The 27,959-nt window shown below is 41.0% G+C and overlaps 5 protein-coding genes and 2 non-coding genes across 7 annotated transcripts; 4 read left to right on the top strand and 3 right to left on the bottom strand.

Moving 5' to 3' along the window:
• Positions 1 to 1,913: 1,913 nt before the first annotated feature.
• Positions 1,914 to 2,438, top strand: LOC141847016 (14 kDa proline-rich protein DC2.15-like). The gene has a single exon (XM_074735012.1). The coding sequence runs from the start codon at positions 1,914 to 1,916 to the stop codon at positions 2,436 to 2,438; it is 525 nt and encodes a 174-aa protein (XP_074591113.1).
• Positions 2,439 to 4,326: 1,888 nt separating this feature from the next.
• LOC141847327 (purine-uracil permease NCS1-like) lies at positions 4,327 to 6,073 on the top strand. Its single transcript, XM_074735342.1, has one exon. It carries the CDS (start codon positions 4,341 to 4,343, stop codon positions 5,970 to 5,972), a length of 1,632 nt encoding a protein of 543 aa, XP_074591443.1. The 5' UTR covers positions 4,327 to 4,340; the 3' UTR covers positions 5,973 to 6,073.
• A 3,039-nt stretch (positions 6,074 to 9,112) lies between these two features.
• Positions 9,113 to 12,178, top strand: LOC141847328 (IAA-amino acid hydrolase ILR1-like 3). The gene is made up of 5 exons (XM_074735343.1): positions 9,113 to 9,500; positions 10,727 to 10,852; positions 10,977 to 11,291; positions 11,417 to 11,545; positions 11,628 to 12,178. The coding sequence occupies exons 1-5, from the start codon at positions 9,135 to 9,137 to the stop codon at positions 12,000 to 12,002; spliced, it is 1,311 nt and encodes a 436-aa protein (XP_074591444.1). The 5' UTR covers positions 9,113 to 9,134; the 3' UTR covers positions 12,003 to 12,178.
• A 3,965-nt stretch (positions 12,179 to 16,143) lies between these two features.
• TRNAV-CAC (transfer RNA valine (anticodon CAC)) lies at positions 16,144 to 16,217 on the bottom strand. Its single transcript has one exon. It is a non-coding gene; the product is annotated as a tRNA-Val (tRNA).
• A 1,587-nt stretch (positions 16,218 to 17,804) lies between these two features.
• On the bottom strand, positions 17,805 to 19,756 carry LOC141847698 (ubiquitin-ribosomal protein eL40 fusion protein). The gene is made up of 5 exons (XM_074735765.1): positions 19,600 to 19,756; positions 19,424 to 19,510; positions 19,238 to 19,340; positions 18,104 to 18,170; positions 17,805 to 18,018 (listed from the first exon to the last, which is right to left on the bottom strand). Exons 1-5 carry the CDS (start codon positions 19,700 to 19,702, stop codon positions 17,992 to 17,994), a joined length of 387 nt encoding a protein of 128 aa, XP_074591866.1. The 5' UTR covers positions 19,703 to 19,756; the 3' UTR covers positions 17,805 to 17,991.
• Positions 18,444 to 18,539, bottom strand: LOC141848143 (small nucleolar RNA Z266). The gene has a single exon (XR_012603482.1). It is a non-coding gene; the product is annotated as a small nucleolar RNA Z266 (small nucleolar RNA).
• A 3,848-nt stretch (positions 19,757 to 23,604) lies between the features above and the next one.
• On the top strand, positions 23,605 to 26,851 carry LOC141847645 (uncharacterized). The gene is made up of 3 exons (XM_074735699.1): positions 23,605 to 24,070; positions 24,518 to 24,652; positions 24,747 to 26,851. The coding sequence occupies exons 1-3, from the start codon at positions 23,642 to 23,644 to the stop codon at positions 26,415 to 26,417; spliced, it is 2,235 nt and encodes a 744-aa protein (XP_074591800.1). The 5' UTR covers positions 23,605 to 23,641; the 3' UTR covers positions 26,418 to 26,851.
• Positions 26,852 to 27,959: the final 1,108 nt, after the last annotated feature.

The raw sequence follows: 27,959 nt of genomic DNA, 5'->3' as shown, positions 1-27,959 counted from the left end.
TGAGAAGTAAAAGTTTTTATAAATTTTAGAAAGCATTAAGATGAGGATCCATGAAGACCATGCTTGTTTAGTCAATACCGATGAGGTGTGGCTAATCCTCCAATCACGTGACCTGGACTCATTAATGAGGGCTTTGTTTTTGTTCAACATATGATTTGTCTATCAGTGTAGAATTGAATGGTGAATATTCATGCAATTATTGTCAAGATGAGGAAGCAACGACGATAGTGATTGGCGTAAGCTTTGAAGTCAGCTGTTTGACTCGAAAGCAACACTGCTAGCACCACTATAAGTAATTGTTTGAGGTGGCTACGCTTTGTCGTCATTCATCTTCCCATAAGCATTTGGCATCTTTGACCCGATCAATATAGGGGTCATGTGGTATTCAAGACTTGGTTAATATAGACTTTACGTGACATATCAACAGTCTCCGACAGGCTGAGCCAATCCAATTTGCCAAGCAGTCTGACAGGCCGAGTCGATCCAATCTGCCAAGCACTTCGATCTCCTGGTCTGTTGATCTACGAAGCAATCCGACCTTTTGGCTTGCCGATCTGCCGAGCACATAAATGGATACGATGATTATCAACATACGCGAAGGGATATGGTGGTTACAATAGAAGCCTTTAAGAAGAGAGGTATTCCTGGGATGATGATGACGAGTCTTCTACACCAGAACCTTCGGGTCCGAAGTGGCCTACCCCACCTGCTAGCCCCAGTGAACCTACACCTGCAAGCCCCAGAGAACCTACTTCAACCCATGGTGAAGCACAACCATGGATCAAGATGACACGGCTGACTGCTACAGCCACAATGTCTTTGGCCTTCTCTTTTTATATCAGGTAAGAGGGGGAAGATGACTCAAGAGAGGTATCATTATCTATTATTATTTAGTATCTCTTATGCTTTACTATTCTTCACGCTACACTCTCATCGCCTTTACTTTATTTTTTACTTTGTCTTTCTATTATTCTATCGAGGGCTCCAGGATAATTTAGATATTGGAGGGATCTCATCGGGAGTTATCTTGATGAGTCTTTGGATGCGTATTACTCGCCGTAGGAGTCGTCACGAGAAGAGAGAAAGGAGAAGGCTTTGATATCATCACTTTTTGTCACGAAGTGAAATTCTACCATCACATCATCACGGCGAGATTTTCGCACCGTAGCATGCAACTTGCTATATGACTCTATTTACCTCAAAGGAAAAAATAGAGAGGAATATGAGGGGAAAAAAAGGAGGGACGAGTGAAAAAGGAGAGCGAGATGAATGTTAATTTACTTGACTAATGTAATGAAGAGGGCAAAAAGAGGTGAAAATGATGAAAAATGACCACCCCATTAATTGCCTATGTTTACATCATGATCTTCCATAATCCATTCCTAATGCTTCCAAAGTGTTGAGAAATCAAAGGCATATATAGCTACTATCTAACTGAGGTTGAGTTTCATCAAGTCAATTTAGAAATCAACTTAAAAGCTTAAAAAAATTCTAATTTTTTAATGATTCATTAGTCATTTCAAATTCATATCTCATGTCGTTAAGTTAATTTCTTATTTACTTTTGCAATTCACTACATTAATGTTACAAATCCTAAATCACATGCATTCATGTATACAAAATATATTGTAACAGAGAAGGATCCAAATCACCATTCCCAATGAGCTAGCTAGAGCTGCCGCCAGCCATTAGGCCTCCATGCAAATAATGCAATGCAACAACAAAGGGAGGCCATGAACGATCCATGCATGCATGCATTTGTGCAGGCAAACCTCCAAACGTCACCATTTCCCCCCTTCCTCCCACCTTACATTTTCCACGTGCCGCCTGTAGATTTACTCCTCATCTCGTCTCTAGACAGATGTCCTCCCTTCTCTCCATCCATGCACCGTTAGATTATCGATCACTTATATATGTGCAAGACCACACTCAGTTCAGTTCACAAGGAAATTAAGGAGGAGAAGAAGATGAGGCTTTCAGCAGCGGTCCAGCTTGCTCTCTTCCTAACTCTCAACCTCACCTTCTTCAACCTCGTCGCTCCCTGCGGCGACTGCTGCCCGAGGCCGCACAAGTGCCACCACAAGCCTCCTAAGCCCGGGCCGCCTGCGCCATGGCGGCCGACTCCGACGCCGAGGCCTCCGAGGCCACCGAGTCCGGCGCCAGCGCCGCCGGCGGAGGCGAAGTGCCCGAGGGACGCGCTGAAGCTGGGGGTGTGCGCCAACGTGCTCAGTGGCCTGCTGAACGTCACGCTGGGCACCCCGCCCAAGGAGCCCTGCTGCACGCTGCTGCAGGGGCTGGCCGATCTGGAAGCCGCCGTCTGCCTCTGCACCGCGCTCAAGGGCAACATCCTCGGCCTCCAGCTCAACCTCCCCATCAGCCTCAGCCTGCTCGTCAACTACTGCGGGAAGAAGGTGCCCACCGGCTTCCTCTGCTATTAAAGCGAGCCAGCCACTGCATGCATCGATTACTATTATAAATGGTTCTCTATGGGAAAGATCGCAGTGAATAATCTGATCGTGTATTCAGTTGAATCTGAGATTGCGAACGTTGAGCTTTTCTTTTGATTAAGAATCAATGTGGTTCTGCCCTTCTAAGTTGAATCTTTCAGGAAAAATAATTCTTGTAAGTTGAGTTTACTTGTCTACGAATCACTGTGGTGTCCTTTTAATTTTTGTTCTTATTTAATCAAATCTTAAATTATTGAAACTAAATTATTGCACACGTTATTATTTTGGTTGATGTTCCGGTGAAATATCACGGATAATCAAGTCATCAATTAGTGAACTATTAATTGATATCCAACGTGGATGGTCTTCGGGTTGGGTGAAGGGGCGGATCCTAATTTGAATCAAAGAAGAGGTTGGACTTATGATGGGGATTTGGTAGGTCACTCCGATATTCAAGTTAGGATTTCGATGAAGATGATGTAAAATAAGGAGAGAAAGTAGTAATGAGCAAAGTTTTAAGGATCGAACCTCGAACACAATAAGAAGAGGGTCTTTTTATATAATCTACGTTGGGTTCCTCCACGTTGAATGAGGTGATGTCTTTTTAATCGCATGCAGCCAAAGGTTTCCTTGGGCCAGACGGGGATTGGCCCTCGAGTGCAAAGGTAGAAGGGAGCTTGACTGCAAGATTCACCCGTCGAGCAGGGACAAAAGTTGGTCTTAGTGATTCGACAGTGCCGAGTGGAAGGGTTGTATGTTGAAAAGGGAAATTTCCTTGAATAATTATTTTCGTTTGGCCGTATGTGCAGGAGAAAGGGGCACTAGAGAGAATCAGATCTGACAACTTTGCATTCCTCTTGACTTCATGCGCAGAGAGGGTATCAGAGGGGGATCACGTCTAACAATTGCCACTGAAATCTTCTCCTATTGGTATATTCTCACATGAGTACCGACATGTAGAAATAATCATTCTCTCCATTGGTTGGCTACGTAATGTGCTTGTATATCAAAAACCTGAAATGGGCACCTCGGACGAGGCAGAATGAGATGGAGTGGCTGAGATCTTGAGATGGCCAGGATGAGACGACGGGAGTAGCCGTGACGAGGCCTGCCCGAGAGAAATATGACTGAGACAAGATTGGTCGAGATGAGTATGACTCGAGATAAGATTAGTTGAGACAGGTATGATCGAGAGAAGACTGACCGAGAGAAGTATGGCTGAGACGTTATAGCTGAGACAAGATTGATTGAGATGGATGTGTAACCTTAGGGCCCCAATTAGGTGGCTTAAAACTGAGCCTATGTGATATCCCTATTATAGTCTGAACTTAAGGCGAGGCATGACATCCCAACATAATAGAGTTGGGTTCATGTTCACCTGTTCTCACATTTCAATCCGGACCCTGATCACTATCTGACTTGATTTTTTTTTTTTAGGAGTCACATCGTTTACATCATGCAGTAGATATAATAATGAGGGCGAGAAGAAGACATTAAATGATGCGAGTTTAAAACTTCAAAAGGTGATAATTTTAAAATTTCAGAGAGCTTGTGACAAAAAAGATAAAACTTTGAGGATTAATCTGAAAATGTTGCATTGGAATTTGGAAAGCACATGGATCCCACGTCATCGGTTCCATGATGGAGTTTGGATGAGTTGTTATTTGCTGCTCGTCACCCTACAGGTAGGACCAACCACTGAGTCCATAACTGCATCCTTTTCACCGTCCGATCTTCTCCATATTTAATCTCTACGGTTGATTAGATCCGATCACCCCTGGCTTCCTCCCTTGGTTTCCCCCTCCGATTCCTTCGCATACTTCTCCCGCATATATGCTATTCATTAGGATTCCACGGCATCTCCAACAAGCGACTCCGCTTCCTCCGCCTCCAATGGAAGCTAATTGCCTCCGCCTCCGTTTCAACCTGCCAGCCACCTCCGCCGCCTCCGCCGCCGCGAGGAACTACCGCGTCGATCGCCTCCCCATCAAGCTCAGACACCTGCCATCTCCATTTCTCCGTCTCTCTTCTTCTTCTTCTTCATCCCTTATCTGGATTCCCAAGTCAACTTCTTCCGACGCCGACGGCGTCGTCACCGCCCCCGGCTCCGACCTTGCCCCCGTCCCCGCATGCGCCCGCACCTTCACCGCGTGGGACATGGCCAGCCTCTGGGTCGGCCTCGTCGTCGGCGTGCCCTCCTACTACCTCGCCGGCAGCCTCGTCGACCTCGGCATGGCCTGGTGGCAGGGCGTCGCCACCGTCGCCCTCGCCAACCTCATACTCCTCTTCCCCCTCGTCCTCACCGCCATCCCGGGCACTCGCCACGGCATCCCCTTCCCGGTCCTCGCCCGCTCCGCCTTCGGCGTCCGCGGAGCTCACGTCCCCACCCTCCTCCGCGCCCTCGTCGGTTGCGGATGGTACGGAATTGAAACCTGGATTGGCGGCCAGGCCATCTTCCTCCTCCTCCCCACCGCCCTCAAGACCTCCCCCGCCGCCTCCTCCCTCATCCCCTGGCTCGGCACCTCGCCGCTCGAATTCTCCTGTTTCATACTCTTCTGGATCGCACAGTTAGGGTTTGTCTTGCGGGGGATGGAAGGGATCCGAGAGCTCGAGAAGTACTCAGCTCCGATCCTAATCTGCCTCTCCTTGGCCCTCCTCTGCTGGGCCTACACCAAGGCCGGAGGATTTGGGCGGATGCTCTCTGCCCCCTCCCGCCTCTCCGGCGCCCAATTTTGGGCCCTCTTCTTCCCCTCGCTCACCGCCAACATCAGCTTCTGGGCGACGGTGGCGCTCAATATCCCCGACTTCACCCGCTTCGCTCGCAGCCAAAAGGACCAAATACTCGGCCAGGCGGGGCTCCCCCTCTTCATGGGCGCCTTCACCTTTCTCGGCTTGGCTGTGACCTCCGCCACCGAGTCCATCTTCGGTCGCGTCATCTCCGACCCTATCCATCTCCTCGGCCAGATCGGGGGCCTACCCACCACCGTCGTCGCCATCCTCGGCATCAGCCTCGCTATCGTCACCACCAACATCGCCGCCAACGTAGTCGCTCCGGCGAACGCCCTCGTCAATCTCAGCCCCTCGGCGTTCACCTTCCGCAGGGGCGCCCTCCTCACGGCTTTTCTCGGGATCGCCTTCCAGCCATGGAGGTTGCTCAGCTCCAGCGAGAGCTTCGTCTACACCTGGCTGCTGGGCTACTCCGCCCTCATGGGACCAATCGGCGGCATAGTCATCGCCGATTACTATCTGGTCAAAGGAATGGAACTGGATGTCAGCGCGTTGTATTCGGAGGATCCCCGAAGCCGCTACTACTACCAGGGAGGATGCAATGCGGCGGCCATGGCGGCTCTGGTCGCCGGAATTCTGCCGATTCTTCCGGGATTCCTCCATAAAGTTGGCATCTTGGCGAACACAAGCGGAGCATTTGTGGCGGCTTACAACAACGCCTGGTTTGTTAGCTTTTTCGTCTCCGCCATTTTCTACTTGATTCTATCATCTCCAGGAAGAAGATCGAAGAACGCTTAATATAAAATTTTTATTTTTACGCCCTTCTACTTTACAAGAATCTCATCTTTACCCATCTCATAATTTATTTATTTGTAAGGTATGAGTGGCATGAATAGAAGCATTTGAGATTAATTCTCTTTAAGGGTGTTTGATTGATTTCTAAGGTACCGACTGGAGTGTCGGATCACTTGTACTTTCATAGTTCACTCTGACGATCGATAAAAAAAATTTATAAGATTAAATTGATTATTTTTAAAATTAATCAATTTAAATAGTTCAATACTTAGATTATAAAAAAAAAATCTGTGATCATGCATAGTGAATGGAGAAATTTGTGCCAAATTTTGCTAAAAATGCTAACAACTTAACCAAACGGGTGCTTTCTGATTAGAAAAATTGACATTCCCAGTAGTTCTTGTTCTTGATAAAGAGAGAATATATGTTGATGTGGTCTGAAATGGATGAGATGACCTCGATAAAGTATTTTCAATTGGTTTGATACCAAACAAGTTAGGTTTCCTTTAGGTCAATCTTCAAGGGAGTCGAGCTTCGAGGAAGTCAATTTTCAAGGAAGGTGGTCTTCAAGGGAGTCGGGTTTCAAGGGGAGTTAAGTGTCGATTTTCATGAGAATCGAACTTCAAGGAAATTGACTTCCAAATACTGAGCGCGGAGATCTTCAAACAAATCTAGAAAGACTAAAGGAAAGGGTTAAAATGGGATCTAAAACGAGTTTTGACAAAGTCTTTCTGATGTTCAAATTAGACCTTGAAAAAATAAGAAAGTAAGTAGTTTTGGATAAAAAATAAAATAAATTATTTGTCTTTATAGCATAATAAATTACTTTTAAATAGAAAATGAGAGGATGATATTGGTTCTCAAATGACACATCTCTTTAATTCTTTACTGAAAGATATCTCTCTTGGTAATCCATTGTTAATAATCGCGTCCCTTGATAATCAATGTTTCAGCAAATGTCAAATCAAATTAGAATTTCAATTTGGGAGATCCAAACGTGGATGTGATTCGGACTCACGGCTGTCCCATGTGCAGTGGCGCATGGGTTTATGTGGAGCAATAGCGTGGCTGCAGAAACTTCCATGTTCTGTTTTTTCAATTCCCCATGATCCATTTGATCTCATCACTTTTTGATAATCTAGGTTGATCCAGTCCGAGATCAAATGGATGAATAACTCAGTAAAGTGGCACAGATATGTTATGCATCGAGTAATTTCAACTAATGCAAGTCAAGTCAACTTTTTCGAATTGGACTTCAAGCATGTCGGCTTTGCCTTCAGGGTTGACCTCATTGGACTTCAAGCATGTTGGCTTCATTCAGGACTTTTTTTTATTGGATCAGCTTCTCAAGAGGTTGACTATTGTTAAAATGACTTCTCAAGAGGTTAGCCTTCTCATGAGGTAGACTTTCAATTGCCGAGCATCACAGAAATCTTCGGATAAAAATCTAAAGATACTCAAGGAATATGTTAGAAAGGGAGTTAAGATAAACCTTGGCAACATCCGTCTGACGTTTAAGTTAGACTTTGAAGAAAAGATAGAGAAAACGGAGGAAATGAATACTAAGGAAACTAGTAAATACTATAATTTTTTTTTTTTCTTTTGATGTTGCAAGTAGTATTTAAAAAGTGAAAAAGATAACTTTGATTCTCAAATGACATGTCTCTTCTTTTTTATCACATCTTCTTCCCTTTCTTTCTATCGAGGAAAACATTTCTTCATGATCGGTGCTTTAACAATCATCATCAAATCAAAGTTCCTAATTCAGATGAATTATACTTGGAAACGACTTGGATGAATTTAACTTGAGGTCTTCTAGCAAGAGTTGACTTGACTCAAACTCGATTTGATCTAACCTGAACTCGGCTTGACTCGACTCAAGCTTGTCTTGATTGTACCCAGCTCGTTTTGATTTTGACTTCCACTTCAGCAAAAGTTGAAATCCACTACTCTAACGCTCCATATAATTGGTCTCACGATCATCTGTGAGAAGGTAAATTAGAAAGTTGTAGTTGGTCACAACGGAGAAGGATATTGTCTCAGCTTCGTCAAGATTCGACTCTTGCTCCACTTCAACAAATCTGCTCTGTTGTACCCAATCAACCTCGAGAGTTTGATTTTGACTTCCAATTCAATTTGACTTTTGATTTGGCCATGCCACATGGTGGTGATTATCTCTGCCATATCATAGGTGTTCGGCTTTCGAAAATAGATGACCTTCTTTATTGCTTTGCCTATTAGGTAAATTCAGAACACAATTTATTACGGACCTTCGATTAATTTCGTGATAGATATTATGGTGCATCGTGCAAGAAGAAGGTGGACGCCCACTTTACTAATGGATCGTCTACCGTAAATACTTTTTAATTTATTTTAATAGTTATCTATTGTGAATATTTTTTAATTTATTTTAGTAGTCAGATGAAAAATTTTACTCTCCAACATGTTCCTCTGCATGTTGCTAGCTGCTGCCTGCAGAATATGGAGCGGTTAGCTAGATTTATCGAACATCTAGGAAAATTTTCGATCCGATCGAACTGCACGGGAGTGCAGAACAGAACGACAGCGACAGTGGGCGTTCTTTGCTTCATTCAAACATGTTTGTCGATCATCATCGTCATCGAGAGGAGCTCAAAGATCCACAGGACCACGTTGTTTTTCTGCTTTTATTGGAATTTTATTTTATTTTTATGGTTATACGAGTCTGTTTGAGTTTGTCAGATTTATGAAAGTGTGACCATTTCTCTTTCAAAAATTATTAAAAAAATATTTTATCTATTATTTTTGTCCGAAATATTCTTATGCATTTCATTTATAATAATTTTGATCAAAATTATTTTAAAATGATATAATTTTTGCCAAATTTACTCTAAAATGAGACACCCCTTAGAATATTGTCTCTCTATAAAATAAAATGGAATTGCTTTGATTAAAATTAAACAACTTTGATTTAATTTTTATCAAAATTACTTTATATAGATATATCCTTAGATAAAGCTATTATTTTGATATTTCGAATATTGTGATGCTATTTATTAAGCTAAGTGTTCAAATTAATTAATTTTATCTATAATTAAGTGAGATTAGTTTGGAATCACATATAAATATTTGCACTATTAAATATTGTGGTGGGCAAAGTACAATCCATCGACTTTCGATTCCACCATGGCTTCGTCTCCTTCTCTTCTCGGATCCTCCGTCCACCTCTTCCTCCACCTTCTCCTTCTCCTCCTCCTCCTCTCCTCTGGCTTCTTCCCTTTGGGGGCCTCGATATCCGGTCTCGAGCTGCTCGAATCGGCACGATCGCCGGAGTTCTTCGACTGGCTGACGACCCTCCGCCGGCGGATCCACCAGCACCCGGAGCTCGCCTTCGAGGAGTACGGGACGAGCGAGCTAATCAGGTCGGAGCTAGACGCTCTCGGAATCAGCTACACTTGGCCGGTCGCCAAGACCGGGATCGTCGCTTCCGTCGGCTCTGGCGCTAGTCCCGTTTTCGCCCTTAGGGCTGACATGGATGCGCTCCCGTTGCAGGTACGCGAGAACCCGACCCAATTCGGATGCATTTCAATGGGGATTTTGGTTTCTGGGTTTGAAGCTGTTAAAAGAAACAGGGTCAGTAGACGAGATTTTGGACGCCATTAGTGTATTGGTGTTCAAAACCCTAAATCGACAGACCATCTAATCTTGATGAGTTACCATTGACAACATCATATAAATTTGATTGCCTGTTCATTGAAAGATGCAACAAAATATAAGATTGAGATTAGCAAATGAAACTTTTGCTGCTTCGTGAACCAAATTATGCCGAACATAAACTTGAATGTGATGAAAAAGCTTGAACCAATTAGTAAGAAACAGAAAAGTCAACTTATTTGCTCAAAACATATAAATTGATTGCCTGTTCATTGAAAGATGCAACAAAATATAAGATTGAGATTAGCAAATGAAACTTTTGCTGCTTCGTGAACCAAATTATGCCGAACATAAACTTGAATGTGATGAAAAAGCTTGAACCAATTAGTAAGAAACAGAAAAGTCAACTTATTTGCTCAAAACATGGTACTAACTCAAGTTCTTAAATGTCTATTTCTGAAACTTCTCAATTTACAAGTAGAAATATTTTTAAAATGTTAGTGTAGGGATTGTGTTACACTTTAAGATGGAAAGCTTGAGGGTGAACCAAATTTGATTGTGTTGTGGTGTTCTTATAATAAGATTATTGAAGTCTATCAATTATATTAAACTGGCTTGGCCCTCATTTCGGGATCATAGCCAGCCAGATGAGCACTACAAAGCATTTAGTTTAGCCCAATTTTTTTACCTTGATTCTGTTTGCCAAAGGTGGATGCAGTTAGGTCAAGGTGGACAGGAAACTAGTTGAACGAGGTTTGGCTCACCCAAGGTGTTCAAGTTGAAGGGGCTTAAATGACTGAAACCACGTAGCCTTCCTCCTAGGAATTATGGAAGGAGCCTTTCTAGCTTATGTTTATTGGTTATTAAGTAGAAGATAAAAAAAAAAGCTTTTTTGATGATCATTCACTTTGTGAAATTTTCTGCAACAAGCTATTTAGATTCTGGCATGCTTTGACATATAGATTCAATGATCATATCCAAACAATTTATTGGTGACTGACATTTACTCTGCAAAACATGCTTTTATAACTTCAGTTGATGAATCATCTTGGATTGTCAATATAGTGTATTTTGGTTAAAAAGTAAGAAATTCTAGTCACTATATCCTTATTATCCTCTGGAAGGAGCTTGTGAACTGGGAGTACAAGAGCAAAGAAAGTGGGAAAATGCATGCTTGCGGTCATGATGCTCATGTAACCATGCTCCTTGGTGCAGCCAAGCTGCTTCAAAATAGTAAAAGTGAACTCAAGGTACATCTATGACCAGAAAATTGATCGATAAAGCCATGTTCTTGTGACAATATCATAATGAATTATCATTACTGCATGATTTTGTTATTCTTACCAAACTTGTATATGTCTATTGTGCTTGAAGGGAACAGTTAAACTTGTTTTCCAACCAGGGGAAGAGGGTCATGCTGGTGCATACCATATGTTGCAAGAGGGTAAACTGGATGACATAGAGGCAATCTTTGCTTTGCATGTCAATCCTACACTTGCTACTGGCCAAATTGCCTCCAGAGCTGGCCCTTGTCTTGCTGCATCAGGCCGATTTGAAGTGATAATTAAAGGACAAGGTGGCCATGCTGCAGCTCCACATAAAGCAATCGATCCGCTAATTCCTGCATCATTTGCAATCCTCAGCCTTCAGCAGCTTGTGTCGCGAGAGGCAGACCCTCTTGATAGCAGAGTAACTTCAGTTTCAGAAATTGAAATTTGCCATATCGTTTTATTTATCAACTGTTGCAGTTTCCACAATCCTTCCTTTTGGTATTATTTGGTTTATAGTGTAAATGACACTAATTTCTGTCACAGGTGGTATCAGTAGCGTTCGTAAAAGCTGGAGGTGCTTACAATGTCATTCCAGAGACAGTGGCTTTTGGTGGCACATTTAGGAGCACAACCACAGAAGGTCTGATCGAACTTTCAACAAGGATCAAGGAGGTAAACATTTCACATACCCTGGCGATGAACTAGTAGCACCAATGCAATGGCTGATTCGCATTCTACTTGCGCTTGCTCGCAGACCATTGAGACACAGGCCGCCGTTCACCGTTGCACTGCCTTTGTGGACTTTTTGGAGCTGAAGCTCAAACCATATCCTGCGACAGTGAATGATGAAAGGATCTATGCGCATGCTAAGGATGTGGGGGAGAAATTGGTCGGTTATGCCAATGTCCTTGAGAGCCCGTTTTTGATGGGGGCCGAAGACTTCAGCTTCTTTTCACAGAGGATGCCGAGTGCCATGTTTTGGCTCGGAGTTGGAAATGAAAGCCTGGGGCCGTCCCATCCATTGCATTCCCCCTACTTCTTCCTCGATGAGCAAGCACTTCCTTTTGGAGCCGCACTCCATGCTGCGGTTGCCATGTCTTACTTGGAACAGCACTCAGCTCAACTGTGAACTCCATGAGTTTTAGTTGCTACTTTATTTAATTATGTGAACTCAGATCTTTATTGAATATTTGACTTCCAAGTAATCCTCAGTTCGTGAACAATTTTGAACAAAAATTGTTTCTTGTTTATTTAGGGTTGTAAATGGAACAATCTTGAACAAACATATTGCTTTAGGGATGTAAATTGAAAGGTGTTTGTAAATAAGCTTGATACATGAAAAAATTGAATAAACTTATTTCTCTACGGCAGCAAATGGAAAGATGTTTATAAATAAGCTTGAAACTTACCGTACCTTGATAAAATATATAAAATAAATAAATTTCACACGTAAGTTATCGCTTAAAGTGAAAAAATATATAAAATAAATAAATTTAAACTCGCTGAAAGTGAAAATTGTATAAAATAAATAAATTTAAACGCTAACAAATTTAGCTCATGAAAGACTGAATTTTGAAAAAAAAAAACAATGTGAATGATTAATTATGATCTATAACATCTGTACAAATGATACTGTTTTGTATGAATCGCAAAACTTTTATTGAATCAATGACTTTAGTTAAGCTCAGTAGTAGTTCCGTGAAGAAGTTAGTGAAGAAAGAACATTTATTTCAAACACAAATCAAGTCTGCCTCGGTTTGTTTACAATCTTAGCTTGATTCACTAGTTCAGGAACCTATGTTTGCTACAATAATGATACAACAATGTTCAGTTCATCCATTTCCAGCAATGAGTTTACCAGCAAACTCATTCTGTGAATTGCTGCAATGTATAGCATAAAGATTTCAACCTTTTCGAGGCTAAAGGCGACAGTAGAGTTAATATCAGTATTCAACAACAGAGACAATGATGAGTGCATATCTCTTGTTCCTCGACTCGATGGGGGCCAATCAATAGAGTTCGCTTTCCTTATGGGTGTGAATGACGCAGTCGGATTTTGGGTATAGGAAACGCAAGTCCAAAGTTACCCCTTATCCATTTGCTTTTCATCAAGGAAGGGGCCATCGGACTGGTCGACACTACCAGAAACAATTTGGCCGGCACAAGTTGAACATGCTCCAGCTCGGCATGAGTATGGAAGCTCCACTCCGGCAGTCTCAGCCGCATCGAGTATGTAGGTGCTGTCGGAAGCTTCAAACTCATGCTCGACCCCCTCTGGGTCGATGAGTTTCACCTTTCAAACAACCACAGCGGATGCCCTGAAGCCACTGGTGGATACCTTCAGGGAGCTCAGTGAGTGCTTTGGAAATGGAAGTGACCTCCACTAACTGTGCAAGCACATGAGATAGGAACAATTGACATGGTGATAAGCTGAATATTTGTGACGGAGAGATATGATTATAAATAACACTTCAAGAAATTTCTGCATTAAGGCTCAGTTTACTTGTTATTCCCTTGCATGCATGCATCCTTCGTTTACCTGTCAAAGTTTTTAGGAAGGAAAGGAAATTTGATCCATCAGCGGATCATTTTTTCCTCAAAACTGGTCCCTCGAAATCGGGCGGAACACAACGGACGGACGGAGCTGAGAAATTTATCGAGCGGGATCCGCAGCACGCCGCGCTGCCCATAGCCGTACTCCTGGGCGGAGCGATGAAGGAGCTCGATGAAGGCCGGCCGGACGATGTCGAGGAACTCGATCTCGTCGCCGCGTGCCGCCGTCGCCGAGCTCGCGCTCCAGCAGCTTCAGGTTCTGGTGGACCTGGTCGATGGCGGCCCTCTGGCCGTCGCCCGCGGAGGAGAAGACGGCGGCCAGGGGCGGAGCCAGAATTTTTGCCGAGGGGGGGCCATTTTTTAGAGGGCATGCATGGGACAAGTCTCGGAACGCCTGTGAAGTCCAATTCACTAGTGACGCTAGAGTGTCATATCAGAACTCACCTGTGCTTTTCAAAAAAAATTGATAAATCTCAATCAGTCTTATAGACTCAATCCCTACGAAAATTTCCCATCGACCACTAGGGTAAATCGGAAAGCGCATACGGTAGCTAATCCAGATGCCCAGCATCCTTTAATTGCGTTTCCCGTTTGGAGGAAAAATTCTTACAAATATGTCGTAGCTGAAAATCTAACTGCGAGTCCCTGAGTCACAACCCGGATGTGCTTTTCAGATTTACCTGGTGGTTAATATGTGGGATCAGACTATTCATCTCCCGATTAATCGGATAGTAAAATTCAGATATCTCAATTAAAATAATAATAATAATAATATACCAACCGAGCCGATTAATGTATAGATTAAGCCTAAATGCAATAGGCATGCATGCCTATTATATTCCACATGCAGCTTGCATCTCTTTTAGAGCATGCATGGGACAAGTTGGTGGACACGAGAGAACCACATATTCTTTTTCACTCGAGCAATTATAGGCAGTATCTTCATTTCATCTCCTCAAACAATTATAGTTAGGATTTTTGCCAAGGGGCAGGGGGGGCGACCGCCCCCAGGCGCCCCCCCTGTGGCTCCGCCCATGACGGCGGCGACGGCACACTTTAATGGTGCGATACCTATTCAAGTCGTCTCCTTTCCCGCGGCATCCTCCGGTGCTCCCCTGTTCACGGCCTCGCCCTCTGTTCCCATCCCCGTTTCCTCGGCCGACATCAGCAGGCACCTCACCGTAGTCACCTTCGATGAATCCCGCCGGCTCTTCCAGTGGCTTTGGACCGACGAAGAGGAGATCAAAATCCTGCAGGGTTTCCTCGAGTTCACCTCCAGGCGGGGAACCACCTTCGCCTCTCACCAGTATGACACTGGCCCCTTCTACGAGGAGATCAAGAAGGAACTCCATTTCGAGTTCACCAAGAACCAACTCATCGAGAAACTTCGCCGGCTGAAGAAGAAGTACCGGAACTGTGTCAACCGGATGCGATCCGCAGAGAAAGACTTCGCCTTTCTCTCCCCTAGGCATCCTCTGTTTACTATGCGCAGGGAAAGATTTCCTTTCTCTTCCCTAGGGATTTATTTTCCCTAGGGATTCCTTTCTTTTCTTCATCCGTTGTATGAAGTAAACATAGGGTAAGGCCTGGGAAGCTATTGGCTAAGTTCCGAGCCTAGTAGTTTACCAGCCTTCACCCAAGTGGAGGCAGCGATTTTCGCCTTGTCTAAAGACTATTTCAAGAGTTACACCAATTCCCTAACTGTACATCGCATCGCACCAAACATTGGACAATCCAAAAGAATATTTTTCAAAGAAACATTTTCCATGAAACAAGTAACAAAAATACCAACTTAACATCTAATGCGTTTATCAATACTAGAATCTAACTCTCAACCCAATATCATTCTAGTCGGTGGCATGTAAAACCCAATAATGGATACACCAACCATTTCTAGTTGGAAAGATTCACCAATCTTAAGAAATAGGTATGCTGATAACTAGACCACATGAGATGATTGAATCATGTTGGTAAGACAACAATAAAACAATGCTAAAACCTAAGTTATTGCAGAGAGGTCATCTAGGCCTTATAGTCCTCATTGATTAGCACAAAAAAAAATCTAGTGTCATAATATTTCTGGAATTTTTTTCTTAGCAAATCCAAATTGTCACAATAAACACTAAAGTGTAGTTTTCCTAAACACCATGTAGAAGTTCAATCAGGTTTGGCACTAAAATATTTATAGTAATGCTCTTTAAGAATGCTAGGTCGTGGTCATGGCGTGTGAATCATAGAATGGGCGTTAAATCCTTTCCAAATAGCTTAAATTTCACTAGATATCCTATTGTCCAATCAAAAACAATGCATAAATCAGGGATTGAATATGGAGCGATGAGTGATGATGACATGAGAGCTTTGATGAACGTGCAAAACGAGTAGGGTTTCCCAAATTAAAAGGGGCATATGAAAGGGACTCGCAAACAATAATGGCAAGATCCGAGATCGGAAGCAGAAACCTGGATGAAAACTAAACAGATCCAATATTCAAACCCACCGAATGCAAACAAGATGTGCCGGCGTTGCACAAACAAGATTTCCGGGGAAACTAGCTACTTACCGGAAGAAGAGACGGCAGCGATCGAGAAACCGAGAGACGTGACGTCGGCGATTGAAGGTGGCGGAGACATCGAGAAGAAGACCTTGGCCTATTTAGCACGCTCGTCTGTTCGAACCGTGCAGTAAAAAAAACGAATGAGTTTTGAAAAATATAGCTGTGTCTGAGCCCAGGTTCGAACTGAGGACCTCTAGTGTGTGAGACTAGCGTGATAACCAACTACACCACCCAGACAATGTTGCACTTGTGATGAGCGAGAAACTGAAAACAGATAACGTTCCATTTTTGTTGAACAAGGCATGGATGCAGGAGTACAAGTCTGTTACATCTCCCCCAGTCTACATCAGCCCTCTAGATTTGGGTCCCAAGTATGCTGATAAAATGGGGTCAGGCTTCCAGGAATATTGCAAGACGTATGGTGAGAATTATTGTTTGGGCCAGTTGATCTATTGGTACAGCCAGATGAATGCCGATCCAGATTGTAGACTAGTGAGAGCTCGCAAAGGTCTCCTTGTACTATGCAAAGACTCAAAAGCCATTGCGTGAACATTACAGTTTACGAACCGTGCTATTTATGATGTCACGAATGGTGAGTGTGTTCCCTATTCACGTTGGGCAATTGCAATTTATATAAATTCTTGATCAGCTTTGCAAAGATCCATGTTGAATGATCTGATTATGAAAACGTTGTAATGGTCAATAGGAGAAAGAACCACAAAGGCCATGGCCGATTGTTCCAATATGGCTATTCTCAAATAGGTTTTCTCTCTCTCTCTCCTTTTTTTTTTAAGTTCTTTCTGCTAGTTTTTTGTCTGACACATTGAACAGATATCAATCTCGTTGATAAATAGGCATGAAATCACCATATGGCAACTTTTTGTGCTATGTTTCTTTGTAATGACAGCTACTCTGGTCTTCAATATTAGTTGAGCGTTGTTTAACTTGTTTATTTTGTAGCCTCATTTACTTCTAAGACTGCTGATGATATCTATTCTATTAGAAAGCATTTCCTTGGATAAATCACAGAGAGCTGCCAAGTCCTACCACACTCTTGGACATGTCGAACAAACAAACTGGCATGATTGATGTCTCCACGACAACATCCAACAGTCTGCTCTTGTTCACAGTCTATCCAAAGTTTGTTTTGCATCACCACGGTGCAAATAGCCATGTGGAGAATGTCCAGTTTGATCACATTTCTTTGGGAGCATTTTGTCAAACAGTTCTTTGGCAGGGCTTATCGCGTGCGCAATCCAGCATTACCCATTGACAATGGAATTCCAGCACGCTACGTCCTTGTTGAGGCATTCTATCGAACAGTTCGCGTGCATGACCGACTGTCCCTGCCCTCGTCTCCAGCATCGCGTCCGAACAGATTTTCAGCCATCAAAGAGTTCCATGACATCAAATCCTTGAACTGATATTCAGCCATCAAAGAGTTCCATGACGCTCTTGCAAGTAAAAGTTGATCGATCCATTCACCATGGAGCCAAGGAACCGAAGCAGGCTTTGAGGACGAAGGTATACATTTACTGGTCAGCTGAGATGCAATTTTGATGCAGCAGAATTGCAGAAGAAGGGCTTTGATTAGGATGTGGTCGACGACCAGGCAAGGGATTAATGAGGTTGTACCAGGAGCGGCAAATCCTGCCAGAAGACGATATCAGCGCAGGTGGATTGCAGGCAGGAGACAAAAATATTTCACTTTATTAAATGCATTCTTTAACTCTTCATGCTAACCTGTTTCAAGAGCTTAAAAGAACCCTAACAAATAAGCTGTAAGTACACATGAACGAGCAGCATCACATTTGCACACAAGGATAGAAGAAACTAGCAAACTTGATCAGCCAAATCTCATTAGACAACCACAGAATCAAATAGAAATATTTGTCTAAACATCCAAAAAGGACAGAGACAGTATCCTCTGAAAGAACACACAATATTCAAACTATTACTAGTCTTCTTTTAAAGCACCTCGAATCCAAATAAAAACCATTCTAGCAGTTTTTTACTTGATCTTTTTCTTGGGCCTCAACTGTAAATTGTGTAGGGATGAAACGCGGTTAAACAACTAGCCATAAGACAGAAATTGTTTTAAAGAAAAAAAACATAAATATTACCTGATTGCTGTGGCCACACTTCTTTTTCCGGCAATTGACAGCTCTTGGATGCAACCGTGCATAACACCTGATGAAACAAAAAGAGGGTTACAGTTACACGGTTAATCTGTTTAGATAAAACAGTTGCAACTGCATTGTACTTAACAACCATGGAATAAACCCATAAGCTTTGCCAATCATGCATTGATCTGAATACTTGATCACATGTAGTGAATGAACAACAATCATACATTCAACAGAATATCAATTAAAATAAAATCATTACTGTAATCAGCAAATTACAGTATTTCAAGTTTCTAAAATCTCATCATCAGTATGTAAATAATAAGATTCTATTTGCATTTGGAAGGTCAGAATATTAATTTGCCTCAAAAGTTTAGCTCATTAGAAAAAGAGTCCCTTACCACATCTAACTGATTCACCACCCATGCCAAAGAGTAGTATTTAGTTTTGGCATTTATCATATAAAACACACAATTGACGTAAATCTATTTTGATAAAATACATCAAGAGGAAAAACATAATTCTAACCTTACTTATGTTTTTGCAACAGAATCTACAAGATTTTCAATTTGACTAAACTAGCAAAGGTTATATAGTTGACCTTAAATGAAAATAGAAAATTAGCTTTAGTAAGCAAATGTGAACATGTTCTTTGTGATAAAAATCAAATTTACTAGTAATGGTTTGATATGTGGTAACATCCAAATTGATACTCTTATATAAACATGCACCATGTCTAGATCTAACATTAGCATATTATCAAATTAGTTTCTTAAAAATAAATTCAATCTACATATGTATACAGTCCTAACAAGTGCATTTTTATATATGATATGATACACTACAAGATATATTTAAAGACGAGGAATTTATTGTTCTGCATGTTCCACCCGTGAAAATCAACTGCAAACAAATTCAAAGCAGCTGACAAAGTAAAGGAGTGTCAATCTTCGGATCCATGGCAACCTCATTAGCACAATTGCAGCTTGAAGGATTTAACCCATAGTTCCGTTTACAACAATCTTAATTGGCATTCAATAAGTCAGTATCGGATCACACACGATAACAAAGGCAATCAAACAAAACAAAGCACCAAATATGGAACAAGAAAAGAGGAAAACGCAAACTTACTTTCTGCATATCATCTTCTCTTGGTTGTACTTCCTAGCAAGAGCCATGAGAGAAGGTTCAATGATTCCACCCCTCAGCCTCAGCACAAGATGCAGTGTAGACTCTAAAACCCACGAATCGACCCAAATGATTCGCATGATTATGAAAGTGATAGTAAAACCAAGCGAAGATTATAAAAAACCAAACCTTTCTGGATATTGTAGTCAGCGAGGGTCCGCCCATCCTCGAGCTGCTTACCAGCAAAGATCAGCCTCTGCTGGTCCGGAGGAATCCCTAGAATCCGGAAAAAATGAGCAAAATCTAACCGGTAAAGTATCAAATTAGATCGAACAAGTGAAGCGGACGGAACGAGTGATAAGCACCTTCCTTGTCTTGGATCTTAGCTTTGACATTGTCGATGGTGTCGCTGCTCTCGACCTCTAGGGTGATGGTCTTCCCCGTGAGCGTCTTCACGAAGATCTGCATCGCGCCGGCTTTCCTCGATCGCCTTCCTTCTTCCCAGCCGCCAGTTGAACCCCCAACACGCGAGCGTTTTATAGTGTTCTTAGTTGGACTCGCTAGGGTTTCCACCTAGTGACTTATTGCCGAACTGACAAGAATACCCTTATGGTCCGGATCTAGTTCGAGCCGTGTCCATAAACCCGGTTCGATTGGACCAAAATAATAATAAACAGGTACGGATTCATTTGTGTGGTCTCGGCTTCGGCTTGGCCTTCTTCCTCGGTGAGTTCTTAACTTCCTCAGCATGAAATCCCTTGTTCTGGATTGCTTCCAACACGCAGCCTATAGAAAAGCTTCAGTTTTTCCCCCTTTTTATCGCCGCAATTGATGTGTTATTCTATTGGTTATAATCTGATTAGTTTCCGCGTGATATAGATGCGATAGAAGCACAGATTGAAGTTTCCTGTTGCAGAATTAGGGTTTCAACTTGCCTTTTCTTCAATTTTATCTTCTTGTTTCCCTTTCCTTTGTGATTTTGGTTGCCCTGAAAGTTTCACACTGACTGATTGAGTTTTGGGCAAAGAAAAAGATGATTTTTTTTTTTCGAGTTATTGCATCTTCTTGATCCACATTCTCCATTTCTTCAGTTCTTTACTTCTTATGTGATAATGGTGAGGACGTAGTTACCTTCGACATATAAATCTACTAGCTTTTTGCTTAAATCATTCATTAGAAGTTTGAAATGCATCCAGTGGTAAAATTAGACAGAAATCTTTAGCACTTCTACTTACAATTTATTGCTTTTCCGTGCCGCATTGATCTCATTTTGTCTACTTATATTACATATAATTTCCATCAAAACATGGGAAAATTACTGAAAATTAAGCACTCACCATCTGCAAATGAGTTCATCTGTGGTTAAATCGAGTTGCATTTCCTTTTGGTACATAGCTGATTTTTCTGTAATATTATAGCTTTTTTTTTTTTATTATTTTAATCTGACAACTGGTTGCTACCTCAAGTAGAATAGAAAGCTTCATCTGATTACCGTCTTATATCAGCTGAAGTGATTGATCCTTTAGGTTGTTTATCACTCAGATTCTTTTGATCAATATGTCAAGCTCTTCTTCCTTCATATCTACAAAGTGAATCAAATGTTTAAAGCTCTTTGGCTTGTCACACTTGTCTCTTCTTGCAATTTCAACTTCTGTGCTTCTATACTTGGAATGCACCAAGGGTGAGAACACAAACAGTACCAAATATGAGGAAGAGGCCCCAGAAGTTGCTGAGACTTGGACGGTTCACTTGTTTGTCGGTGCCTCCATAAACACGCCCACCACGCGACAGCCATTTATCATGAATTCTCTGGAGTTCACCATCTTCAAATAGAGGTAGGATTACAGTAGTGAACCCCAAGAGAAGAGTTTCTATGGAAGGCCTATTAGAGCATGAAGTATGTTATCATATTAAAATTGGCAAAACAAATTAGAATTGATGCATTGTTTTGTAGATTATATTGCAAAGAGAAAGAAAAAGGGATCTAGGATTGAACATTAGTTTTCAAAAAAGTTGTTTCTGAAATAGAACAAGTGTTAGTTTCATTGTTTGCTAATATTATGTGGCTGGCAGGCTGGCTTCGCTTATTAAAGAAAATATGTTGGCCTTTACATCCCCAAGAAGTTTTGATGTCAAGTAGTCGATTTATACGAACTTAAACTTGTCATTCAAGTACTGATGAATTATGAATTTCTATTACTGATGTATGCTGATGTTGAAGGTAGCATTATTCAAACGAGAAGCTTTCAAATCCCCATCCAGTTTGGACAACAAGACACTAACATTTGGAACCTCATCGACTATGGCTGCGACATCTCCACTGCAAGTCCCCCAGCATATTGTTCAGGGGAGTTGAAAGGTACGACGAGCCTGGACTCGGCGACATCGAGCTCTTCTACCATTTTTCTTGCAAACTTCCCTTCCTGGTAGCCAATTGGTTTGGAGGTCAAGAGCAAGCTATCAAGCCCTGTGATAAATTGTATTCTTCTTTTTGTTGTTCAATTGAAGTGTGAATATTCTTTTATAATAGGCTTTGAGTTGTAGAAGACATTAGAATTGTTCATTTTAAGAGGGAAAAAGGTAATAGAATGAGCATATTAAAGGTGATTCAATACCCTTTAATTGTCTTTTGATGTGTTACCTATCATAATGGTCATTTACTAAGAATTAATTAATCAATAGCTTAAGACTTTAAGTGGATCATAACTAGAGTAAAATTGAGACTCCAAAATGGAAATATATTTAACAAAGTAGAAAGGAATCTAGGTGTATTAAAGAAAATTGGAACAGATTGACATGGAATCAAATGAGAGATTATGGCATTAATAATAGAATTGGATAGCAATTACAATATACTTTAACAAAACATTTAATATTAATAACAAAAAATGTAATATTATTTTAACAAAAAATGTATATATTAATTACTAAAATAAAAGATATGTAATTTTTTACCTAATTTATAAAACATGGCACGCAGTGTGCATGCCATGAATTAATGCAAAAGACTGCTTTGCATTTAAATGGATGCCATAATATTTGTGGGCCCACAAAAAATAATAATAATTTGAGATGTTTTTCATGAGAAATGAAGTGGAATGTTTCAAAATTCCATAATTTGATTTGATTCATTGACACTATGTATCCGGTCCTAGATATTTAATTTTTCAAATCGATTAATCTTAAAGATAATCGATTTAATTCCATAAAATTCTTTTATCGACCCTTAAAATAAATCAAAAAGTAAAAATGATGACTCAAACTAACACTCAACGTTTTCAAATTCACTATCTATTTGAAAGAAAATTTTAAAAATTTTTATCATAGTTAAATATTGAATTTCATATGTCTAATCTATCATTGACGAATTTAACCATTTCATCGTTGTTCCGGGGCAATGATTAGTCTTATAATGATATATAATAGAAAATAGTGAGGTGAATGAATCCAAAGTTAATAAATAAGTTTATTATTTAATTTAATAGCATTTTTCAAAATTTAATATTAAAATATTAACTTTTAATGAGTTTGATTACTTAATATTCATCCTTATTTCAATTTTATTGTAATAGTTACAGTGCTATAACGTGTACAAATAAAATAATTTAACTTAGTTAAAACATTTATACAAAAAATATTTTTATATCAATTTTTTTTATGAATTTGATTTAAATTGATCAAGTTTAATTAAAATCGCATCAACATGATCAAATTCATCATAACAACGATTAATTAGCCGACCACTAAAATAATGTAGCAACTAATTAATGACTAATATAATAGTGTAGCAGCCAATTAATTAGCTGCCTAAATAAATTATTTGGCAAAAAAAGGAATGAAAATGTAATGTAATATAAATATAGCTTTAAACTACTAAATTAGAGGTGTGTTTGGGTAAAAAATGAAACTAAGGGTGGTTTTTAGTATGTAGCCTAAAAAATTGTAATTTTATATTTAAAAAAATGATAAATCCCAATTAACCCTTGACTCATATCCCTGGGGGTGACCGATCCGGTCCCACGGAAGTTTCTCCACCGGCCACCAGGGTAAATCGGAAAGTGCACGTAGCGGCTAACCTAGACACCGAGCAATCAAAGCAGCAGTCAGCCCAGATGTAAATTCCAACATCCTTTGATTGCGCTCCCCATTTCGAAGAAAATTTCTGTAAATATGCTGTAACTGGGGATCGAATCACAGATGGCTGATGATAATCTAGATGTTCTACCGCAGCATCATTGCTCCGGGACAATTTTATACTTAAAATATCTTCGGCTGGGTAAATCGGTAATTAAAATAACAGCCATCATGTGTTGGTGTTTCCTGTTTTATAGCGGATCACTGATCCATTGTCGCCTCCCCGCACCCCACTCTTTTTCTTGGATGCTCTCGCGGTGAACGTTGTAGCCAATGCCGACCTCGGCCGCCGCCGCCGCCAACCGCCTCCGCGAGATCCTTCCCTCTAAGTCCGTGGCGGCGCCTTCCGACTCCGATCTCCGTCCTCCACGGAAGCCCCACCCCCGCCGCTGGATCCACGGCTCTGCATTCCCCGGCGCCGCCGCCGTGGCTCGGCCCAGAAAGGGTGGATCCACCTCCGGGGGAAGGAGGAGTGGCCCCAGCACCCCCTTGCTTCGATGGAAGTTCAACGAGAAGCCCTCGTCGCAGGCTGGGCGGAAGGTTGAGGATGTCACGGTCGGCGAGGTGGTGCCGCCTCCTCCGCTTCCTCGGATCTCGGCGAGGAAGCTAGCCGGTGGGATCTGGCGTCTCCGGCCTCTAGACCCTGATGCGGCTGCCGGCTGCGGTGGCAGAGAAGGCCCCCGAGCTCCCCCTGGCCTTGAGGTATGACAGTGGTTCGATCCCCACAACCTTAATATATTGTTTCTAGGGTTCTGTTCTCTCTTGTCAAGATCCGTTTGATTCTTGAAGTAAGTTTACATTTTGACATGATGCTTCGGAGAAAAATGGAGTACTCGCTCACCTTGTTCGAAATCACACAAACTGGAACATTTTCTTCCAAATCTCTTACAAAATGAGGGAGTCTTTGAATGGCCATGTCTGGTTTCTCCTCTAACAATACATCAAACGGATAGGTTCAGTCAAAATCAGTTCAAATCTAGGATCTCTTAGGTTTGTTGAGTGGAACATGATCTTGGAAGCTTGAACTACCATCTAGTGCTGGTGTTGGTGGTTAGCGAACCATTAATGCATTTTTTGTCTCTGTCTGTGTGATGGTATATGCATGTTGCTTGAACATTGAAAGTGATTAATTATAGCTCTGCTTTTCAGCCTGTCTCTTGTCATCAAAAAGTTCAGCTGCTTTATAATCCCCTTAGCACTGACCTCCATACGAATAAGAGCAAGAAGCATGAATTTGCAAGTCCTGTCTCAGTCTTAAGTCCTCAATATGGTGAACTCCACAAGGTATAACCTTTCAGTTCTATAGATTTGGTTAATATCTACACTTTTCTTCTCAGTTCGCTTATGTAATTTGAGTTTGTATATTTATGTTGCGCAGTTTGCTGGTTTTCCTAATTCTGCAATGGAGAAGGCAACTAAATGGGATCCTGGGAGCTCAATGACATCAGAAGAGGTTTACAGATTCTACAGTCACTTGAAGCTTCTTGAAGACCAGGAGCTGGACACTGTCTCTGTTGTCTCTTCACTCAGGGCTGAGCTTGAAAAGGCTCATGCTCACATTAGTGAGCTCGAGACAGAACGGAGAACTGCAAAGAAAAATCTGGACCAGTTCTTGAAAAGACTTGCAGAGGAGAAGGCATCATGGCGGAGCAGAGAGCATGAGAAGGTACGTGCTGTAATTGAGGCAATGAAGGCTGACCTTGATAGAGAGAGGAAGAAGCGGCAAAGGATAGAGATTGTTCATTCCAAGCTTGTCAATGAGCTTGCAGAGGCCAAAATGACTGCAAAGCAGCTCTTGCAGGATTATGAGAATGAATGCAAAGCTCGTGTGCTCGTCGAGGAGGTCTGTGATGAGCTTGCGAAAGAGATTGGGGAAGACAAAGCAGAAATTGAGGCTCTCAAGGTCGAAGCAATGAAGATGCGAGAAGAAGTTGAAGAGGAGAAGAGGTTGCTGCAGATGGCAGAAGTATGGCGTGAAGAACGGGTTCAGATGAAGTTAATTGATGCAAAATTAACTCTAGAGGAAAAGTATTCAAATATGAGGGAGCTAAAAGCAGAGGTAGATGCATTTTTAGCTACAAGGAAGGCTGAAGATATGGATGTGGCAGTATCGAGAGAGGCTGAGTTACTCAAAGACAAAATAAACTCTGTTAATGTTGAGGCCATAAAGGAGTTCACTTACCAGCCACCACCTGATTCTGAAGACATCTATTCTGTCTTTGAAGAACTCCAGTCAAGACAAGAAACTACCGAGAGAGACATTCAACCTTGCTGTGGTCACAGCCCCAGAAGTCATAGCTCGAAGATTAACACCAGCAGTCCCGAGACAGATGTATTTCTTGAGCATCCCATAAAACACCATGTACATGACTTCATAGATAGCAATGATGATGCGGAAGATGACAGTGACTGGGAAGCAGTTAGTCATGCTGAGGAGCAAGTCTCTAGCAATACTCTCGATGGAAGTGAACAATCTGTTGATGGTTACTGCAAGGAAAGCCATGCTTCACCAAATGAAGCCAACGGGAAGGAAAGCGGGGATGACAACAACAAACTAAACACTGAAACCTTAGAAGTTTGTTCTACAAATGCAAATTTAAGGAAAAAGGTGTCTTCACTGTATAGGCTATGGAGATCAGCAACACATGATAACGTCGAAGATCTCAAGAAAACATCAGTTGAGGTAAAACCTGGGAGAATGTCATTGTCAGATGGGAGGCTTTCCAATGGCACACTCACTTCAAATAATGACGAAGAGTTCAAGAAACATTCGGTCGAGCATGCTAAAGGATGGCTATCAAACGGAAGGATATCCAATGGAACCCTTTCTCCTGATTTAGGATTAGGTGAAACTGGATTAAGCCCAGGGAGCATAGGACAGTGGAGCTCACCTGACTCGTTGAATCCTTATATTGCTCGAGCAATGAAAGGGTGCATTGAGTGGCCACTGGGTAATCATCAGAAGCAAAGTTTAAAGGCAAAGCTTATGGAGGCGAGAATGGAGAGTCAAAAGGTTCAGTTGCGTCAAGTCCTTAAACAGAAAATTTAGCTCATCAATGAAAATATCTGTAGCACAACAAGGTGAGCACATTCTTAGACTGCAGGAAATGAATGCTCCTTTGTTGAAGATACTTCTGGCTCAGGCTACTACATTCGAGCCTTCTGATCAGCAACTTTAGTATCAATCTATTTTTGAACTTTGTACTCTAGTCTACTGTAAATGCTGTGAGACAACTAAATTTTCCGTCGATGCAATAATACACCGTCATTGCTACTTGTATTAAGAACTCTTCATCTCAGATCCAGTAGAAAATTACTAGTGAAAATTTTCTCCTTTCACAAAAGCATCAGACTTGAATGCTTATGACCTGTTGCTTGAAGTTCATTGCGAGATATTAAAGTTTTGTTTCTTCAAACATAGTTGTGTTTTCATCACATCTGTTTTTGTTTTCCTTGTTATAAGATCAAATTTTCGACTACCACCCTTTGAGTGATCATTTATATATAATCTCTGATTCAGGAAATGGAAAAAAAAAGAAGTAGTAATTTGCTAAACAAATTTGTTGCTCCATCACTGTCACCCCAGCTCATTCTGCAGGCAAATTACTTGATTCCTAGTGCACATAATGCATGCCTTGTCTTCCAGATCCAAATCATTGTCTGTCATTCTGTTTCCTCTCGAATCATACTATTACAATGCATTTTGCATTGGACGATGTCAAAAGAATAATGATAAAGGATGCTCCGAGAAAAAAAATATTTTATTAGTATACACCAAAATATTAATGTCATTTCGGCGGAGTAAAAACATATATATGGGAGAAAGTTTTTCTTCTACTGCCTTGCTGTTCGCACAGATCAGATTCGGATTAAGTAACTTGTTTAAAATGATAATTAATTTGATCAAAATTATTCAAATTTTAATTCAGTGAAAATTAGATCATCACTTGTCCCAAGGTTCAGCTATCATTAATAATTGCTTGTTATAAAACAAGCGCAATCAATTAATTTGATCAAAATTACACTTCCCGATTTTCATTCAGTGAAAATTAGATCATCACTTGTCCCAAGGTTCAGCTATCATCAATATCATTGCTATAATTATAGTAACAACTATTAACCATAATTGATATAATAATCAAATTAAAATAATTTTGATCATACTTAAATAATAAAAAATATTTTAATATAATAACATTCTATATATAATAATTTTAATTAAATTGAATGTAGTAGCTATGATTATAACAACTCTAATAACGCTGGAACAAGAGTATTTTTTAGAATAAGAAATATATTGAAATGTTATTTTATTATATATTTTTATAATATGTTTCGCCCCGCCTAAGTAGAGGAGGTGGTGGTCGTGACCTAGGAAAGGTTTGGAAGAAAGATGATAGCAAGAGACAATCTCATTGGGGAAGAATGGAGCTGACTAAATTTTAAAATTAAAAAAAAATTGAATTAGTATCTATGTATATATTAAACATTAAAATAATTAACTAATTTAATTATTAAGAAACTAAATTAGATAATTATAACACTAGATAATGTATATACACCATTTTCATCAAAAAAAAAACCTAATTTT

The sequence above is a fragment of the Curcuma longa genome, chromosome 16 (genome assembly GCF_044706935.1).
Source record: "Curcuma longa cultivar G26 ecotype Majalengka, Jawa Barat chromosome 16, ITB_CL_G26_1.1, whole genome shotgun sequence".
In the NCBI taxonomy this organism is placed as follows: Eukaryota; Viridiplantae; Streptophyta; class Magnoliopsida; order Zingiberales; family Zingiberaceae; genus Curcuma; species Curcuma longa.
This window is presented reverse-complemented; position numbering and strand designations above follow the sequence as displayed.

Excerpts from the sequence above, each read along its gene's own strand:
- LOC141847016 (XM_074735012.1), top strand. The coding sequence starts at position 1,914 with ATGTGCAAGACCACACTCAGTTCAGTTCACAAGGAAATTAAGGAGGAG.
- LOC141847698 (XM_074735765.1), bottom strand. The coding sequence starts at position 19,702 with ATGCAGATCTTCGTGAAGACGCTCACGGGGAAGACCATCACCCTAGAG. Across the intron at positions 19,511-19,599 it reads TAAGATCCAAGACAAGGAAG|GGATTCCTCCGGACCAGCAG; the intron begins GTGCTTATCACT and ends TCCGGATTCTAG. Across the intron at positions 18,019-18,103 it reads AGTGTGGCCACAGCAATCAG|TTGAGGCCCAAGAAAAAGAT; the intron begins GTAATATTTATG and ends CACAATTTACAG.
- LOC141847327 (XM_074735342.1), top strand. The coding sequence starts at position 4,341 with ATGGAAGCTAATTGCCTCCGCCTCCGTTTCAACCTGCCAGCCACCTCC.
- LOC141847645 (XM_074735699.1), top strand. The coding sequence starts at position 23,642 with ATGCCGACCTCGGCCGCCGCCGCCGCCAACCGCCTCCGCGAGATCCTT. Across the intron at positions 24,071-24,517 it reads GAGCTCCCCCTGGCCTTGAG|CCTGTCTCTTGTCATCAAAA; the intron begins GTATGACAGTGG and ends TCTGCTTTTCAG. Across the intron at positions 24,653-24,746 it reads AATATGGTGAACTCCACAAG|TTTGCTGGTTTTCCTAATTC; the intron begins GTATAACCTTTC and ends TATGTTGCGCAG.
- LOC141847328 (XM_074735343.1), top strand. The coding sequence starts at position 9,135 with ATGGCTTCGTCTCCTTCTCTTCTCGGATCCTCCGTCCACCTCTTCCTC. Across the intron at positions 9,501-10,726 it reads TGGATGCGCTCCCGTTGCAG|GAGCTTGTGAACTGGGAGTA; the intron begins GTACGCGAGAAC and ends ATCCTCTGGAAG. Across the intron at positions 10,853-10,976 it reads ATAGTAAAAGTGAACTCAAG|GGAACAGTTAAACTTGTTTT; the intron begins GTACATCTATGA and ends TTGTGCTTGAAG.